The 17,888-nt window shown below is 54.2% G+C and overlaps 2 protein-coding genes across 2 annotated transcripts; both read right to left on the bottom strand.

Moving 5' to 3' along the window:
• Positions 1 to 13,389: 13,389 nt before the first annotated feature.
• On the bottom strand, positions 13,390 to 13,767 carry LOC135389437 (uncharacterized protein K02A2.6-like). The gene has a single exon (XM_064619485.1). The coding sequence runs from the start codon at positions 13,765 to 13,767 to the stop codon at positions 13,390 to 13,392; it is 378 nt and encodes a 125-aa protein (XP_064475555.1).
• Positions 13,768 to 15,980: 2,213 nt separating this feature from the next.
• Positions 15,981 to 16,769, bottom strand: LOC135389423 (uncharacterized). The gene has a single exon (XM_064619474.1). It carries the CDS (start codon positions 16,767 to 16,769, stop codon positions 15,981 to 15,983), a length of 789 nt encoding a protein of 262 aa, XP_064475544.1.
• Positions 16,770 to 17,888: the final 1,119 nt, after the last annotated feature.

Genomic DNA, 17,888 nt, shown 5'->3' with positions numbered 1-17,888 from the left:
ATCTTTCGCGGTGGAGGGAGGCGAAAGGGAGCCGGTCCTTCATATTTGGAGAGGGGCCCCTAGATAACGCGGTCCGCCCCTGGGTGGGCCGTGTCTTTGAGCGCGAGGCCGATAACAAGGTCGTCGGGGCAGTACCGCTTGCGGTGCTGTTCCGGGAAGATATTTTCCTGATCTTTCGCCTTTTACTAAAGATTACTAAGGGTCGTGATCAGCGTATTCTATCTGTGTATGCCCCGACTGACTATCAAGACAGGAACGAATTCTTCAGGGGAATTGACCCGTATCTACATGGGAAGCGAAATGCGTTTCTTGGAGGGGACTTCAACTGCGTTGATGACGACACTGTCGACAGGACGGGTGGCACAACGAGGCCTCAGCCGTGGAAGTCCAAAGAGCTGCGGCGGCTTCTTTCGGCATGCAGCCTCGCCGACGCCTGGGTACACGTTTACGGTTCCACGCCGGGATTCACGTTCAGTGCTGGAGACCGCTATGTCCGTCTGGACCGCTTTTATCTTTCGGCGAGCGTGCTTGCTTCGGTCACGGACTGTGCGATTGTACAAGTCGGAACCTCAGCGCAGTTCTTTTCTGACCATAGGGCCGTTGTCCTGGAGTGCAGTGATCCCGAAGGCTTTGGTCGTCAGCCTCAACGTCTCCCTCTTTGAAGATGAGCGGGTTATCACCGATGTCGGGCTATACCTGGAGGGAAGACTACAACAAGACCGGTCGCTTCAGTGGTGGGACAGTGTAAAGGATGGCGTAAAAGACATATTCCTCGCATGGGGGAAGAGGAAAGCAGCTGAGCGACGGAGGGACATCCGCGTTCTTCAGGTCGGTCTTCGAGCACTACTTGAAGGTGGCCTGGCCAGTCGAGAGGAGTTCTCAGCATACAAGGAACTGCAGGCTGAGCTCTCGGCTGTCCTGTGGCAGACCGCGCAAGGCTGGTCAGTGACGGATGTTCAACCTGAACGACGATTACGTACTCCCGGGCATGTGCGGACGGCCCTCACGAATGACCACAACTCACGCCGTGTGGAGCTTAACGAGTTGACTAAGGAAGATGGCACGACCGCGACCACGCTTGAAGACCTTCTCTGCACGTGTCGCGCTTATTACTCCCGCCTGTTCTCCGAAAGGCCCGTGGACTCTTCTCTGTGGGACGAAGCTTGCTCGAACCTCCCGAGACTCTCGCCTGCCCAGTCCACAGACTTAGAGCTGGATATCACCATTCCTGAAGTTCTTCAAGCGGCCAAGGCCAGGCCGAAGGGCAAGACCCCGGGGCCAGATGGTCTTCCTCTGAAATTTTATCTGCGCTTTTGGGGCCATCTTGGCGCGGTACTAGCAGAGGTTTACGCCATAGCCATCGATCAAGGGGTTTTGCGGGAGTCATTTCGCTGTGGGCTAATAAAGTTACTGTGCAAGGACTCATCACGCTCCAAAGACCTGTCAGCTTGGCGCCCGATTACGTTGCTAAATACGGACTACGAGCTGCTGGCCAAAGTGCTCCAGGTGCGTCTCTCGCGCGTGCTTGACATTGTGATATCACGCGCTCAAGTCTGCTCGGTGCCCGGTCGAAGCATACAGCAACATCTGTTCGCCATGCGAGACATTTTCTACTGGGTGGCCGACCGAATATCATCGGCTCTTATCGTCTATTTCGACCAGGAGAAAGCTTTTGACGGGGTCTGCTATCGCTTCCTCTTCTTCGTGCTCAACCGAGTGGGAGTTGGTGAACGCTTTGAGCATTTTGTACGCGTCCTCTATTCAGGGGCAGGAAGCAGAGTCCTCGTCAATGGAAGAGCCTCGTCGGTGTTTGAGGTGAGCACGGGAGTGCGCCAGGGTTGTCCACTGTCCCCTCTCCTGTACGTCCTTGTTTTCGAAGTGGCAGTCTCCTTGCTCTCCAAGGACAGCCTCGTGCCTCGTCTGCCTGTCCCAGGGAGCCACCGGTTGCCGACATTATTCGCCTATGCCGATGATCTGACCGTCTGTTTACTGTCACCCGGATCTCTTCAGCAGGTTCTCGACTGCCTCGGGAAGTATAGCCGTGCCTCTGGGGCGAAGGTGAACGAGAGAAAGTCGTCCGTCCTTGCCACTGGAGATGATTTCCCGTACACCGGTGCATTCGGCATACCGGTGATGGAGACGTACCGCATCCTCGGCATTCATTTCAACCGACGGGGGCCCCTCATCAAGAACTGGGAACTGGCTTTGCGAGACACGGCCCACAGTATCCAGTCACTGTCCTCAGTTGCTTTAGGCTTCCGGGAGCGGGCCGAAGTCGTATCACGCCACCTCTGCTCTCGCTTCTGGTATTTCGGCACTGCATTTCAGCCCGCAATGGTGACTGCGCGAAGGGCCAACAGCATGCTCTACCAATACTTTTGGAACGGTCGTCCAGAACGTGTACAAAGGGCGCTCATGGTGCGGCCGACGGAGATCGGTGGCTCGCGATTCCCGGATATACGGCTCTTCTGTGCCGCGCTGGCTCACGCGTCTCTTTTTGCCATCCTTCGGGACGAGACCCATATCTCGCACGACCTCGCCATCTTCTTCCTCGGCACGTCTATCAGGGACTTTGGGGGCTCTTATGACCACACTCGACCTCACACTGAGAGGCTCATGACCTACTACAGGATTGTAAAGAAGTTTGCCGTATGCCTCCGTCAGCAGCTACCGGACACGGACTTCACCACCTGGTCGGCGCGACAGCTCTATGAGGCCCTTTGTGAGTTCAGCTTCCTTGTAAACGGCACCCAACCACAGGCGAATCGGCGATGTCTCTCGTCAGCCCTCATCGAGTCCTCAAGAGTGGATGTCCTGTGGCAGTTTTCGCACGAGGTCCTGCCTGTGAGGGAGAGACTTCGCCGCTTAGGATTGTCCCGGACGGATACGTGCGCCACGTGTGGTGACGTAGAAACTCATCGCCATGTCTTCTACGATTGCGTCAACGCAGCAGCCCTGTGGCGCAGAGTGGCTGTGCTCTACCGGCTCCACGGCGTATGCTTCGACACGGTGCGTTTTCTCGATCCACTTCCGGTGCTGAGGCGAAAGCAAGCTGCGTTCATTGTCCTGGTAGCCGAACTGTGCTATCAGCTGTGGTGTGCGCGAACACGCTGCGTGTACGGTGCCCAGCCCGCGAGCCTTGTGAGCGTGATGATAAGTGCCCGCATTGCCCTTAAGTCGCGACTACAGGGAGAACTTCGGACGCTTGGCAGAGACTCCTTTCGGCGCCGCTGGAGGGGCCACTGTGACATGTTTGTTTGTGTGAACTGTCACATAGTGGTCAAGCTATGACCGCGCCACTACACAGCGCCGAGGACGTGTTCGTTGCGTTTGACCCGAACGGCGTTATTAGTTTTTTCCGTACAGGTTGTTTTGTATATTATATTGGTATGTATGTATGTATATTTGTAAGTATATTTGTATATTATCGCCTTTGTATATGAATTGTCCTCCCATGTAATAGTGTATAGTTCTGCGCATTTTAGGTGAGTGGGCCCACTCAGTTGCTAGGTTTTTGCTAGCTTTTGCTAGCTAGGTTTCAGTTGCTAGCTTTGTTGTGTGCCTCCTCTTTTATGTATTCTCTCTTCTGGCTTTAGTGCCACTCTGTAGTCAGAGTGTTTGTAGAATTGCTTGAGTGTTTTGTTTGTCTTTGAGTGTCTGTTTGAGTGGTTTACGCTTATAAATACACATTTACTAAAGATCACCGTGAAACAAGGTCACGAAGACGTCAACCGTGGCTGAGGAACGGCTTGACGGTGCTGACTTTTCGCACCCAGGCACATCATCAGTGGACAGCGACGGCTCAGAGCCTGGTCTCGTCATCGACGAAGAAGCCCTCGACGACGACGCTGCTAGCGAAGACCTGCGGGAGGACAAGAATGCAGGTGGTCAGCCCCCGAAACGTCCGCATCCCTCGACCGGCTCCCTGTCGTATTCGACGCCGTCAGAAGAAGAGCGGTTCAAGGAAGGCAAGGGCACCCCGAAGCCTGACTGCAAGAAGGCCAGGCAAGACGCCAGTCTTACGTCCCCAACCCCCCTCCAATTACCCGATAATGAAGGTACTAAGTCTTAATGTACGAGGGCTGCGTCAACACCGCAAGCAGAGGGCACTTGCATCCCTGCTGGAATTCCTTGGAGTCGACGTTGCGTTTCTCCAGGAAACGCACATCAGCAGCAGTTCGGAAGCAAAGTCCTTCTCCCAGCGTATTGGCACGAACGGTGTTTACAGTTTCGGCAACCCGCGGTCTCGGGGCGTTGCTATCTTGCTTACAAGTCGTTTTCGTGGCACAGTTCTACGTCACAGTTATGATTTTGAAGTCCGAGTGGTCTCAGTAGACATATCAGTTCAAGGACGCGACAATCGCCTGATATCAGTGTACGCGACTACTGACTATCAGGAAAGGAACGAGTTCTTCAGAAACCTGTATCCGTACCTGATGGGGAAGAGGGATGTGCTCCTTGCTGGTGACTTTAACTGCGTCCTTGACGATGTCCACGACAGAGCCGGAGGAACAGCAAGAAACCAGCCCTGGAAGGCCAAGGAACTGCGGCGTCTAGTCAGGGCATGTGGTTTGACGGACGCGCGGAATCACCTACACGGAGACACCCCAGGTTTTACGTACTCCTTTCAGGATCGTCACGCGCGACTGGACAGATTCTACGTGACCAAGACGGTGGTACAGGTTCTGGTGGACTGTGCGGTGGTGCAAGTGGGGACGTCAGCACAGTACTTCTCCGACCATCGGGCATTGGTTTTCGACACGCAGGACCCCTCAGGCTTTGGACTACAACGTGCCACCTGGCGCCTTAACGTGTCACTATTGGAAGATGACAGGGTTGTGGCGGATTTAACGGCATACCTTCGCTTAAAAACGGCTGAAGACCGGTCACTCGAGTGGTGGGATAGCTTGAAGCAGGGAGCGCGCGACATCCTGCAGATCTGGGGAAAACAGCTAGTTGCGGAGAAACGCCGTGAGGTTCGCGTCCTGCAGGTCGGTCTCAGAGGTCTCTTGGAAGCTGGTTTGGAGACCTAGGAGGAGGTTTCCGCGTACAAGGAGCCCCTGGCGGAACTATCGGCCTTGCTACACAGCAAGTCGCAAGGATGGGCACCGTCCACAGGCCGACGTCGAGGGTCTCCATATCAGACACAGGGAACACGGTCTACCCTTGCTGCAACCCAGCGTTCTTCCCCGGTACGTCTGGAATGTCTCGTGCAGGAGGACGGCACAGTGGCCACCTCGTTGGAACACATTCTCAGCACCTGTCAAGACTTCTTCGCAAGCCTGTTCTCGCGCAAACCAGTGCAGACAGCGCTGTGGGAGAACATCTGTGCCGACTAACCTAGTTTGACAGCCGACCAGTCGGGGGACCTGGATTTCGACGTGTCCATCCCGGAGGTTTACCAAGCGGCAAAGTCTATGAAGAAAGGGAAGTGTCCAGGGCCAGATGGACTTCCCATCGAATTCTATCTGCGATTTTAGGACATCCTTGGTGAAGCCCTCTGGGAGGTTTTCGCCGAGGCCGTAGAGCAGGGTATCCTGCCAGCGTCATCTCGATGCGGTCTAATAAAACTCCTCTGCAAGGACAAGAACCGCCGCGAAGAGCTTACGGCGTGGAGACCGATAACGTTACTCAACGTGGATTACAAAATATTTGCCAAAGTAATCCAGCGACGGCTTGTCCGCGTAATGCACTGGCTCATATCTCCCGTCCAGGCTTGCTCCATCCCAGGCCGCAGCATCCAGCAGCATCTTTTTGCTCTGCGGGGTATATTCTACTGGGCTGCCGACCGAGCTACACCTGCATTCGTAGTGTCCTTCGACCAGCAGAAGGCGTTTGACTGTGTGTGCCACCAATTCCTGTTTTTCGTGCTGCGCCGGGCAGGATTTGGCGAGTGCTTCCAGCGATTGGTGAGGCTGCTCTACAACAACCCCCGCAGTCAGGTCCTGGCCAACGGAAAACCGTCTGAGGCTTTTCCTGTGCAATCCGGAGTTAGGCAGGGGTGCCCGCTCTCACCCCTTCTTTACGTGCTCGTTTTTGAGGCCGCCATACGGATGATTTCAAGACAAAGCCTGGTGCCCCGCCTACCTATTCCCGGCAGCCATCGTTTCCCCACGGCGTTTGCCTACGCCGATGACCTCACGGTGTGCCTACCAGACGCGGCCGCGATCCGACCTGTGCTCGAGTGCTTGGAGCAGTACGGCAACGCTTCTGGAGCCAAGTTGAACGAAGGCAAGTCTGCAGTGCTGGCGCTTGGCGGGGATTTCCCCTACAGCAACGCCTATGGCATTCCTGTCAAGGAGTCGTGCAGGATCTTAGGAATTCAGTTCAACAGACGAGGCCCCCTTACGAACAACTGGGCCACGGCGCTACGGGAGGTGGAGTCTCGGCTGCAGTCGCTATCCGCCGTCTTCCTGGACTTGAGGGCACGCGCAGAGGCAGTGTCAAGACACATCTGCTCGCCGCTTTGGTATTTCGGCACGGCCTTTCAACCTGCCATGGTGACCGCCCGACGAGCCGACCGCATGACGTTCCAGTTCTTCTGGGACGGCCGTCACGAACGAGTGCAGCGCTCAGTGATGGTGAGGCCCTCCCGGCTCGGCGGATGGAACTTCCCGGATGTCCGACTGTTTTGTGCAGCCCTCGGTTTCGCAACACTCTTCGGCGTGCAACGCGACACAGGGCACATTTCCAATGACCTCGCTGTCTTCTTTAGCGGGCCATCGATCCGTGTCTTTGGTGGGACGTACAACCTCACCCGCCCTCACAGTGATCGGCTGATGATGTTCTATCAGCTTATGCGTATGTACACCACACGCATTCGCCAGCACCTCCCGGATGCCGACTTTCCCACGTGTTCCGCAGGAAGCCTGTACGAGGCACTGCGTGACATCTACCGTCCCGTCCGACAACAACCAGAGCAACACAACCGAAGCAACCTAACGTCTCGGCTCATTGAGGGCTCACGCGTCGACATCCTCTGGCAGCACAGTCACGGCGTCCTCCCGACACGAGCTCGACTACACCGTTTCGGGCTATCCAGATCAATCGCTTGCGCAGTCTGTGGCGACGAAGAAACACATCGGCAGATCTTCTTCGACTGTGTCAACGCTGCTGCTCTGTGGCGAAGGGTGGCTATGCTGTATGGACTCCCTCGGGTCTCCTACGAGGCTGTTCACTTCCTGGACCCCATCCCAGTTCCGACGCGGAAGCAACCCGCCTTTCTGCAGCTCGCGGCAGAAATCAGCTATCAGCTGTGGTGCGCCCGAACTCGGACTGTGTACGGCGCTGCCCCCGCCATCCTTGTGAACTTTATGTTCGCGTGCCGCGTTGCCCTGAGGACACGCCTCAAGATGGAACTTCGAGCTCTGGGTCGCCAGGAATTTCGTAGTCGATGGAATAACCACCACAACGTCTTCGTGCTCGCGCGGGGTGAAGTCGTGGTCAATTTCTGAAGAGACAGCTTCATGACAGCTGTTACGATGTAAATTTTTGAAGAGTATAGTCGCCGGTCTTCAAACTTTCATCTTTCAATAATGTGTAATCTGTGATATATATATATATATATATGTATGTTTTGTATATAGCTGCTCTCCTTTGTGTATAGGCTTTGTACAGAACTGCTCTCCTTCGTAAAGATTTTGTATATAGATTTTGTATATAGCTGTTTCCAGCATTAGTTCCGGATTTTGTTTTGATCGCCGCCTCAGTTCCGTGTCTTTGCTTTTGGCGATGTCAGGTTTTTGGTATTTGCGCTGTTTATTCAATTCAATAAATATTTACTAAAGATCACCGTGGAGGGGGACAGCAGAATGGGCTTCTAGGCAATTTTTGGTAGGCCTAACGCGTTTGGGTAAGGCTATATTATTCAATTCAAAGAGAGAACATGGTGAGACACCACTCGTCTCTACCCCCCCCCCCCCGGGAAAAAAAGAAGAAGAAAAGAAGACAGTGTTGGAGGGAGGAGTACGTCACCGCACCTCTTTGCTTCTCATATGCGCGGTATATAGCGAGCTCGCGCCAAGAGAATGTAGGATATATGCTCTCGTCTCCCTTCAAGAAGACGACGAAGTTGTGAAGCGGACGTGTTTTCCGAACGATCCCAAGTAGGTTTAAGGTTTTTCGATAATTTAACAGCTTTGTGTCGCCATAGCACCCCGAGATGGGCACCGAAGGGTTCAATAGGGAGCTGGCGCCGCAGTACGACAAGACCTGACGCTCTGCGTGTATGTGGATAGCAGTGTCCGCTATAGGCAGGTTCCGGCGGCAGCCGCCGATCTTGTTTCCCTACGGGAACTGCGAACGGTGCGCCCGGCGGGCCGTGAACGTTTCTTCATCACTGTACACTCTGTACGGGCAGTCGACATGCTACGTGCCAAAGGCTCACTCTCTGTGGGGAACAAGGCGTTACCGATGGTGTCTCTTGCATCACCTATGAAGGTCATCTCCGTTTTGAAATTGCCGGCTGAGATGCCGGACGAAGAGATGGAGGCTGTTTTGGCGCGGTACGGCCGGGTGGTGAAGACACACCGCGAGAAGTACCGGGACTTCCCCTCCGTGGAGACGGGCACCCGGAAGGTCCTCCTGGACATGACGAAGGAAGTCTCCAATTTCATTTCCGTCAGAGTATTCCAGGGAATGTGCCTTTATAGCGGCATGAGGAGGCTGTGCCGCCGGTGCGGACAGGAAGGGCACTTTGTGGTCGACAGCTGTACACCGAGATGCCAGCGCTGTGGGGGCTGGGGGCACGAAGTCTCCAGCTGCAAGGAGATGTGTCACAAGTGTGGCGCCGACCATTGGGCCACCAGATGCCGCGGCACGACCTACGCGAGCATTGCAGGAGTAGCTGCAATGGATGTGGCCGGCGAGGCAGAGCCACCAGTAGATCCACGTGAGATAGTCGCCCTCACCACGGACGAGGATACTGCACCGCAAGCTGCACAAGATGGGGCTCAAGAGTCTCCCGTGGGAGTCGCCATTGCGTCGTCCCAGCAGCACGAACAAGAAATCCAAGGGGTCGCCAATGAGACCTCTGAAGTAGGAGAGCCCCGTGTCGACCTCCTTACAGCGAGGTCGCCACAGCGTCCTCTGAGGTATGTCAAGAAGGAGAGCCCGCCATTGCGGTGCTCCAGGTGGAGACTTGTTCATCGGATCATCTCTCTGAGCTATCTTCTTTCATCGAAGACCGCCCGCAGGATCCTGTCCAGGAACCCGATTCTTCGGACAACACTAGCGAGGGCTCCGATGTCCCATTGGTCATTGATGAAGAGGCAACGAAGGAGACTTCGCCTGACAGGCCTCCCGACTCCGATGTAGTTATGAGTGACGGGGTCTTTTTGTCCACGAAGCGTCCACACACTTCAAGCGAGTCGCACGATTCGTCTCTCCTGAGTCTGGAGGAGCCCTTGCAGAAAGTTGATAGGAGAGAGGTCCTAAGAAGACTGTTGGCAAGAAGGTTAGGCAGGGTAAAATTTGTCCTGCCTCCCCTATTTCCCCTAACCTGAATAATGAAGGTGGTCTCTCTTAACGTACGAGGTTTGCGACAACATCGGAAACAGCGGATGCTTGGTTCGCTCATGGACTCTCTGCAAGTGGATGTGGCGTTCCTTCAGGAAACCCATTTTACGTGCTTCCAGAAAGCCAAGGATTTTGAGAGTAGGACTGGTCTCAAGGGGTTCTTCAGTTTTGGTTCCTCAAGGTCGAAGGGAGTTGCAATCCTGTTGACGGGACGATTTCGTGGCCAGGTACTGCGGCACTCCTTTTACTATGAGGGGACAATCGTTTCCGTCGACTTGTCTCTCCGTGGAAGCGACTCGCGGCCTGTCACTGTGTACGCCCCGACGGACTACCGAGAGAGGAACGACTTTTTCAGGCGGCTCGACCCCTATCTGAGAGGAAGACGTGACGTGATCCGCGGGGGAGACTTTAACTGTGTCCTTGACAACTGTCACGACCGTGCAGGGGGCACTTCCAGACACCAGCCCTGGAAATCACCTGAGCTCCGTCGTCTCTTAGAGCCTGTGACCTGTCAGACGCATGAACCCCCAGTGCAGGCTTTACCATTCGGGAGCCCGCTTTTATGTATCAAGGACTGTTTCTTGGCAGATGTGCTGTGTTCCAAGTTGGCACGTCCGCTAAATTTTTTTTCTGACCACAAGGCATTCGTTTTGGAGACTCGTGACGCCGACGGATTTGGGGCCCAACCGGCAACCTGGCGCCTCAACGTATCTCTCTTAGAGGACGAGAGAATAGCACACGACGTCGAGGAGTACTTAACAAGTCGAATGTCCGAAGAGAGAACTCTGGAATGGTGGGACAATGTCAAGGACGGTGCTCGCAAGCTACTCCGGTCGTGGGGCAAGTCACTTGCGGCCGAGCGCCCGAGGGACCTTCGCCTTGTGCAGTTTGGGCTGCGGGGACTCCTCGAAGGCGGTCTCACGACGCAAGAAGAACGGTCTGCTTCCAATGAGCTCCAGGCAGAGCTGTCAGCTCTCCTATTCCGGAGGGCGAACAACTGGTCCCCCGAATCTGTCACGGGTTCATACCCTCGATTACCAGGCCCAGTGCGTGAGGCGCTTCAGACTTCTCAGGGCTTACCGCCGCCTCGTATGGAACGCCTTGTGAATGAGGACGGTTCATCGGCTAACACCCTAGAAGACGTCCTCGACACCTGCGAGGCACATTACGCTGCCCTTTTCGCCCATCGGCAAGTGGACATGTCGGTGTGGAATGAAATCTGCGCTCACTATCCCAGCCTAACTGCCGGCCAGTCTGCAGAATTAGACCTTGACGTGACCTTGCCGGAGGTCCTCCAAGCACTGAAGGCTATGCGGAAGGGGAAGGCGCCTAGACCGGACGGTCTCCCTGTAGAGTTTTACCAGCGCTTCTGGGGCACGCTCGGAGAGGCCCTACTTGATATGTTCAATGAAACCGAGAAGCGGGGCATGCTACCAACGTCCTCTCGCTGTGGCCACATTAAGCTGCTCTGGAAAGATCGCGGCCGTTATGAGCAGCTGTCAGCTCTGCGGCCCATTACTCTGCTCAACATGGACTGTAAGATATTTGCAACGGTCGTGCAGCTACGCATTGCCCGAGTCATCGACACGGTTCTCTCTCCCGTCCAGACATCCAGCAGCATCTGTTTGCCCTGCGTGACATATTCTACTGGGTGGCAGACCGCCGGAGCACAGCTTTGTTGGTGTCACTTGACCAGGCCGCGGCTTTTGAACGGGTCAGCCACGAGTTCCTCTTTTTTGTCCTGCAGCGGGCGGGTTTCGGCGACCGCCTACATGGCTTAGTCCGGCTCCTCTACATAAGCGTGGCGAGTAAAGCGATAGTCAACGGGAGAGTCTCGGAAGAATTCAGCGTTCAAACTGGAGTGAGGCAGAGTTGCCCACTGTCTCCCATCTTGTACGTACTGGTCTTCGAAACGGCGATCCGCATGCTTTCGCAGGAGACCGCGGTACCACGTCTGCCAGTCCCCGGAAGCAACAGGTGGCCAACAGCGTTCGCGTATGCTGATGATCTCACGGTGTGTCTGCCCTCAGCTGGCGCTGTCAAGCAGGCTCTGGACTGCTTGGAGAAGTACAGCAGAGCCTCCGGGGCCAGACTGAACGTACGGAAATCGGCAGTGATGGCTCTTGGGCAGGAGTTTTTATACACTGACGTGTACGGGATACCCGTGCGCGACTCCTGCCGCATTCTTGGCATTTATTTCAACCGAGCTGGGCCTCTCACGAACAACTGGGGGCGCGCCATTCCGGTCATGCAAGACCACCTACACGAACTGTCAGCCTTGAACCTCGACCTCAGAGAACGAGTGTGCTCAAGACTGTGGTATTTCGGAACAGCCTTCCAGCCTGCTACAGCTGCCGCCCGTAGGATTAATCGACTGACGTACGGCTTCTTCTGGAGCGGACGGCCAGAACGAGTACAACGGGCCGTAATGATGAGACCTCCTGAGCAAGGAGGCTGGAGCTTCCCGGATGTGAGACTGTTCTGCGCGGTCCTGGGACTTGCCTCGTTGTTCAAAGTGCTCGCAGACAAGGAGCACATATCCCACGATCTCGCCGTGTTTTTCGCGGGCACGCACATCACGGACTTTGGAGGCTTTCTCGACCACCGGCGCCCGCACGCGGAGCGTCTGATGGTATTCTACTGATGTATGAAAGCCTACGCGGTACGTCTGAGAAAGGACGTACCGGACATTGACTTTTCCACCTGGTCGGTGAGACAACTGTACGTGGCACTCTGCGAGGCAAGCTTTCCCGTCCATCCGCCCCCTCGTTCCATAGACAGAAGCCTCGTCGGGTCTCGCCTCCTCGAAGGCAGCCGGGTGGATATTCTGTGACAGCATTCCCATGACGTGCTGCCCGTGAGAGCAAGGCTGCACCATCTTGGCCTATCTCGTCTGGACAGGTGCACATTGTGCGGAGCCCTGGAGTCCCACCGTCATGTCTTCTTCGACTGCCTCAACGCGGCCGCTTTGTGGCGGAAGGTTGCCGACATTTATGGCCTTCGCCTGGTGCCCTATAGCACACTGAAGTTCCTGGACCCGATGCCGGTGCCAGCGAGCCAACGACCAGCGTTCGTCCTGTGGTGTCTTGGACTAACGACGTAGAAACACCGCAACCACGTTGTTTATTTTCCCGACCAAAAACTACGTTCTACGTTTTTCACGCGCTCGGTCACTTCTACTTCCTTTTCCCTCTCTTCGTGTCCTCCGTCGTCGTCTTTCTTAACACAACAACACTACATTCCCCCCCCTCACTTCAATATGCAGTTCTGCTCCAGTACGAAGTCCTAGAGTCTTCTCGGCAGTGTGCCACGATTTTCCCTTGCTGGGTATCTCCGTGTGCTGGTGGACCCCGTCTGTGTCGCATCTCGGGCTACGATTGGACCCTCGTTCGTGTTAGGGCCCCCGGTTAGGAAATGGGGGCCGTTCGGCGTGCACACCAGATCTTCGGCCAGGTCCCAGTCCTCGGACTCTCGTGAAGGGCACGGCGGAATGCGCTTGAAGAAGGAAGCGTTCCTCACAACTCTCCTGTCATCACGCTCCGCGGTGATTGCGGTACCCTGGACCTTCGTTACCTTGTACGGCCGTGGTTCATACGGAGACTCATGAGCTAACGGTCACGGTCGCCTCAGAAGTACAGTGTCCCCTGGTCGAAGGCTGTGGGCTACTGCCTTGCGTTTTTCGTCAGCATAGCTCTTCATCTTCTGTTTCCGTCGCCGGTCGACGGACTCAACTTCTCGTCTGGAGTGCTTTTCTCGTTACTGGGGGAGCTTCACTCGGATCTTCCTGCCGAATAGTAGTTCGGATGGTGTGACACATGTCGTGGAGTGTGGAGTTGCTCTATAATTTGGAAGATACTCGTTCAGCTATGCCTTCTAATCGTTCCCTCGAACACACGCAGCCTTGACGGTCTTCTTTATGTTCCGTATGAATCTCTCCACCTCGCCGTTTGCTTGCGTCCACAAGGGTGTTGTGCGGTGGTGCCGTATGCCATTCAGGCGCAGAAATTCAGCAAACTCCTTCCCAAAGAAAGGGGGACCATTGTCGGTCTTCAAATCATACGGCATTCCATGCACAGCGAATATGTCGCTCAGTCTAGCCGTGACGGCTTTCGCGTTTAGAGACGAGAGCATGGAAACCACTAGAAACCGCGAATATTCGTCCACGACGACCAGCAGGTACTTCTGGCCTGGCAGAGGCCCTGCAAAGTCCGCAGCAAGTGATTGCCACGGTCCGTCTGGGAGCGGTGTCATCACAAGCGGCGATGTCTTTTTCTCCTGAACTGTTCTTTGGCACGCTTCGCAATGTCTGATTGCTGCTCTACTTTCTTGTCGATTCCTGGGAGCCAAATCTTTGCCCTGATGAGCTGGTTCGTGTTCACGATGCCTTGGTGCGCTAAGTGGGACAGCCTGGTCTTGTACATTTTCTGGAATCACCAGTCATGTTCCTCTTAGGGCGACGTTGTCCTCGGTCACTGTCAGCTCGTCCCGAATCTGGAGGAAGAGCTTCAGCCTTTCGTCCTTCCACAGGCGCTCATGTGACCTTCGTAGTGTGTGACCTTCCCGTAGTGCCTTGACAAGTAGGCTTATCTGCGGGTCCTCTTTGTATGCTTTTTCCACATCTTGCACCGTTAATGCCTTCGGTGTAGCTGCTCTCAGAACGAAGGAGACGTATTCCTCGACTGCGACGGTTTCCCGAGCTGGCCCGTCATCTCGATTTGGTACTGGGTGCCTGGATAAGTAGTCAGCAGGATTTTCCTTTCCGGGGATGTGCTGAACGTCGAAAAGGTAGTGCTGTAGTCTAAGGCTAAGCCGCTCCAATCTCGCTGAGAGCTTGGCGCTTGCGTTCTTGAGAATGGACACCAGTGGCAGATGGTTCGTTCTTATAGTGAACTTGGCTCCTGCCAAGTACGCACGAAAACGTTCCGCCGTCGATCGCCAACATCTCTTTGTCAGTCTGGGGATACCGTTTTTCTGTTGACGTCAGTGCTCTGCTGTAGTACGCGAGGATGCTGAGATTTTCCTTGTCTTTAGGCGCTTGGGCCAAAACTCCAGCTACTCCATCTGGCCCTGCATCCGTTATTATGTAGGTCTCCTTGCTGTCGTCGAAATACGCTAATGTGCGCACTTGGGACATTTCTTGCTTTGTTCTCTCGAAGACTTTCTGATGCCGCTCCGTCCAAATGAATTCAGCATCGTTGTGTGTGAGGCCTCTCAGAGGCTCCACCATCTCTGCTAGGCGTGGAATGAACCGAGTGCACTAGGTAAGCATGCCTAAAAGGCTTCTGACTTCTGTTGCGTCTCTAGGCGGTGACATTTCCACTACTGCTTCTACCTTCTCAGGATCGACACTGACCTCTCCGGCTGCAAAGACATGACCGAAGAACTTCACACCTCGGACACCTACGACGCATTTCTTCTCGTTCAGTGTGATCCCTGCCTGTTCGAGATGCTTTAACACCAAACGTAATCTCCGGTCGCGTTCTTCGACTGTGCGTCCTGACACCAAAATGTCATCGCTCACGTTGATGATGCCATCTTCGTCTGGCAAGATCTGTAGTATGCCATCTTGGAAGATCTCAGCTGCGGCATTCACCCCGAACAGCAGTCTGTTGTATCTCCTCAGGCCGCAGTGCGTGGAGAATGTCGTTATAGCTCGGGACTCTTCACTCAGCTCCAGCTGGTGGTAACCCTCGTTGAGGTCTAGCTTAGAGAAGTACGCTGCGCCATTTAAGATGCTGAGAATGTCCTCGACAGTCGGCATGACATGCCGTGTTCTCGCAATGGCCACGTTTGCTTCCCTCATGTCTATGCACATCCTCACGGCGCCTTCCGTGTGTTGCTTGGGAACCACGACAATAGGAGAGACCCATGGGGTTGGGCTGGTTACACGCTCGATGATGTCGAGGTTCTCTAGACTGGTCAACTCAGCTTCCAATGCCTTCCGCATCCGGAAGGGAATGCGGCGATGCTGACGAGCAACTGGTCTCACTTCTTTCGAGATTTCCAAGCTCACTTGGAAGTTCTTGAGTCGACCGAGACCTCCAAACTACTTTGGCAATTCCTTTCGTATGCTTACGGATGTCTCCTGGGCTATCGTCTGCACAATATTGATGAGTCTCAGCTCCATGGCAGTCCTGTAGCTCAACAGTGATGCCTGTGCCCCTCACGACGTATACCAGTGCCTCCACGTTGCTGTCTTTCAAGCTGAACGAAGCCGTGAATGCTCCCATGAGAGAGATTTCTCGAGTAACCCCGTAAGGTACCAGTCGTGTCGTCGTTGCCTTCAGGGGTGTCCGAAAGTGCTTTCTCCAGATCCGCTCTCCGACCACGTTGACGCCAGCCCCAGTATCCAGAAAGAACTCCAGCGGCGTTTGATTTATGCTTACTGTAATTACTGGGAGCTTGGTTGCTGGGTTGTGTATGTGGAACACAGACTCGTCTGAACTGCAATTGTGCTGAGTCTCTCAAGCCGAAATGGCAGCTGACGATACCAGAGACCGAACGGCTTCTTTGTTCGTCGGAGTGCTCTTGCACCAGTTGGCGAAGTGGTTCTTCTTTTGGCACTTATGACATGTGCCTCCCCACGCTGAGCAGCTCGCTTTTCCATTGTTGTGGGGCCAGTTTCCCCCGCATCCGAAGCATTTTTGTGAGCTCCTGTGGTTGGAGCGATTCTCTTTGCGAGTGGTGACTCCTCGCCAGGGCTTCTTCGCTGCCACTTTTTGGATTGTCTGATGTTGTGAAGGACCTTCTATGTTGGAGGCCTGTAGCTCTGCAATCTCAAGGCTACGGCCAATTCCCAGTAGTTTGTCTAGGGTGATATCCGTTTCACGGAGTGCGGCGCGGCGTAATCTGTGTGACGCACTTCCCTCGATTATTTGGGATACCAACTCTTTGTCAATACTTGCGAATTCGCATGTTGCTGCAAGCCTTCTCAGCGCTTCTCCAGTATCTTGCTTTGCTTGGCGAAATACGTGTTTCTCGTACACGGTATTTTTCTTAGGGGCGAAGTGCGCTTTCAAACGGGCGACAGCTGTGTCGTAGTCCGATTGCGTATCCGAGAGGGTTTGAAAAATGTCGCACAGCTCCTCTCCGGCGTAATGAAGCAGCATAGTACGCTTTCTAGTGGGATCTGTGACGTTGGCGGCCAAAAGGAAGTTTTCGAAACGGGCGTGCCATTTAGTCCAACGCTGTGCGAGTGACGACGCGTCCGTGTGTGGATCGAACTTGGGGAACGCCGGTAGAAGGGTTTCCATATTCCTTACTTGTTCGGTTCCCTGTTCTTACTATCCTCGTGGGTTGTTGATGGAAAATACCTCGTCGCCAGCTTTTCCTGTGGTGTCTTGGACTAACGACGTAGAAACACTGCAACCACGTTGTTTATTTTCCCGACCAAAAACTACATTCTACGTTTCTCACGCGCTCGGTCACTTCTACTTCCTTTTCCCTCTCTTCGTATCCTCCGTCGTCGTCTTTCTTAACACAAGAACACTACACGTCCTTCTGGTAGCCGAGGGGATATACCAGCTGTGGTGTGCCACGACCCGGTGCGTGTATGGTGCCCAACAAGCCACCCTGGTGGACCTTCTGTTCGCATGTCGCGTGGCCATAAAAATGCACCTGCAGGGGGAGCTTTGTACACTTGGCATTGAGTTGTTTCGGCGGCGGTGGCGAAGCCACTACAAGTTGTTTGTGCTTGTGAACGGCCAGGTGACCCTAAAGATATGACATTCATGAACGCATCAATTCTTGAACTCGTGTGAGCACTATTAATGCATTGTGTATTCGCTCGCTGGTTTGGGGGGGGGGGGGGGGAGGTACAATTTTTGGGTTCCTTTGAGTTTTTGGGTTTGTGGTCGCTTTTTGGCTTGTATACCGTTTTATACACACCTGTAACCTGTAAATACCTTGTAGATCACTTGCAAATAATTGTTTGTAAGTACTGGCGTACATACGGCCGATCAGTGAGAGTATGTGTGAGAAGTGTGGTGCATTGTGCATTGCGCAGGTGTGGGTAATGGCCCTAATACTTCCGCTGTGGCTTTGGGGTGTGCTTTGATGGGTTCTGTACAGTGCCTCATATGCAATGCTTTAAATGTTTCCTATTATCAATAAATATTTGCTAAAGATCACCGTGGAGGGGTGGAGGGGGACAGCACAATGAGCTTCTAGAAATTAGATAGGTCTAACCCCATCGGGTAAGGCTGCATTATTCAATTCACCCCGACCCCCCAAACAAATAAAACAAGTAAAGGAAAAGAAACAGAGAGAGACAGGACTTCAGCACTTTGCCTCTCATATATTTTAAATAGGGCCTCGACGAATGTAGAAAATAAAGTCCAGGATATACGCTCTGGTCTCCCTTCAAATCCGCG

This window comes from Ornithodoros turicata, chromosome 1 (assembly GCF_037126465.1).
Source record: "Ornithodoros turicata isolate Travis chromosome 1, ASM3712646v1, whole genome shotgun sequence".
Classification (NCBI taxonomy): domain Eukaryota; kingdom Metazoa; phylum Arthropoda; class Arachnida; order Ixodida; family Argasidae; genus Ornithodoros; species Ornithodoros turicata.
The sequence above is the reverse complement of the archived record's forward strand: the minus strand, read 5'-3'. Positions and strand labels throughout refer to the sequence as shown.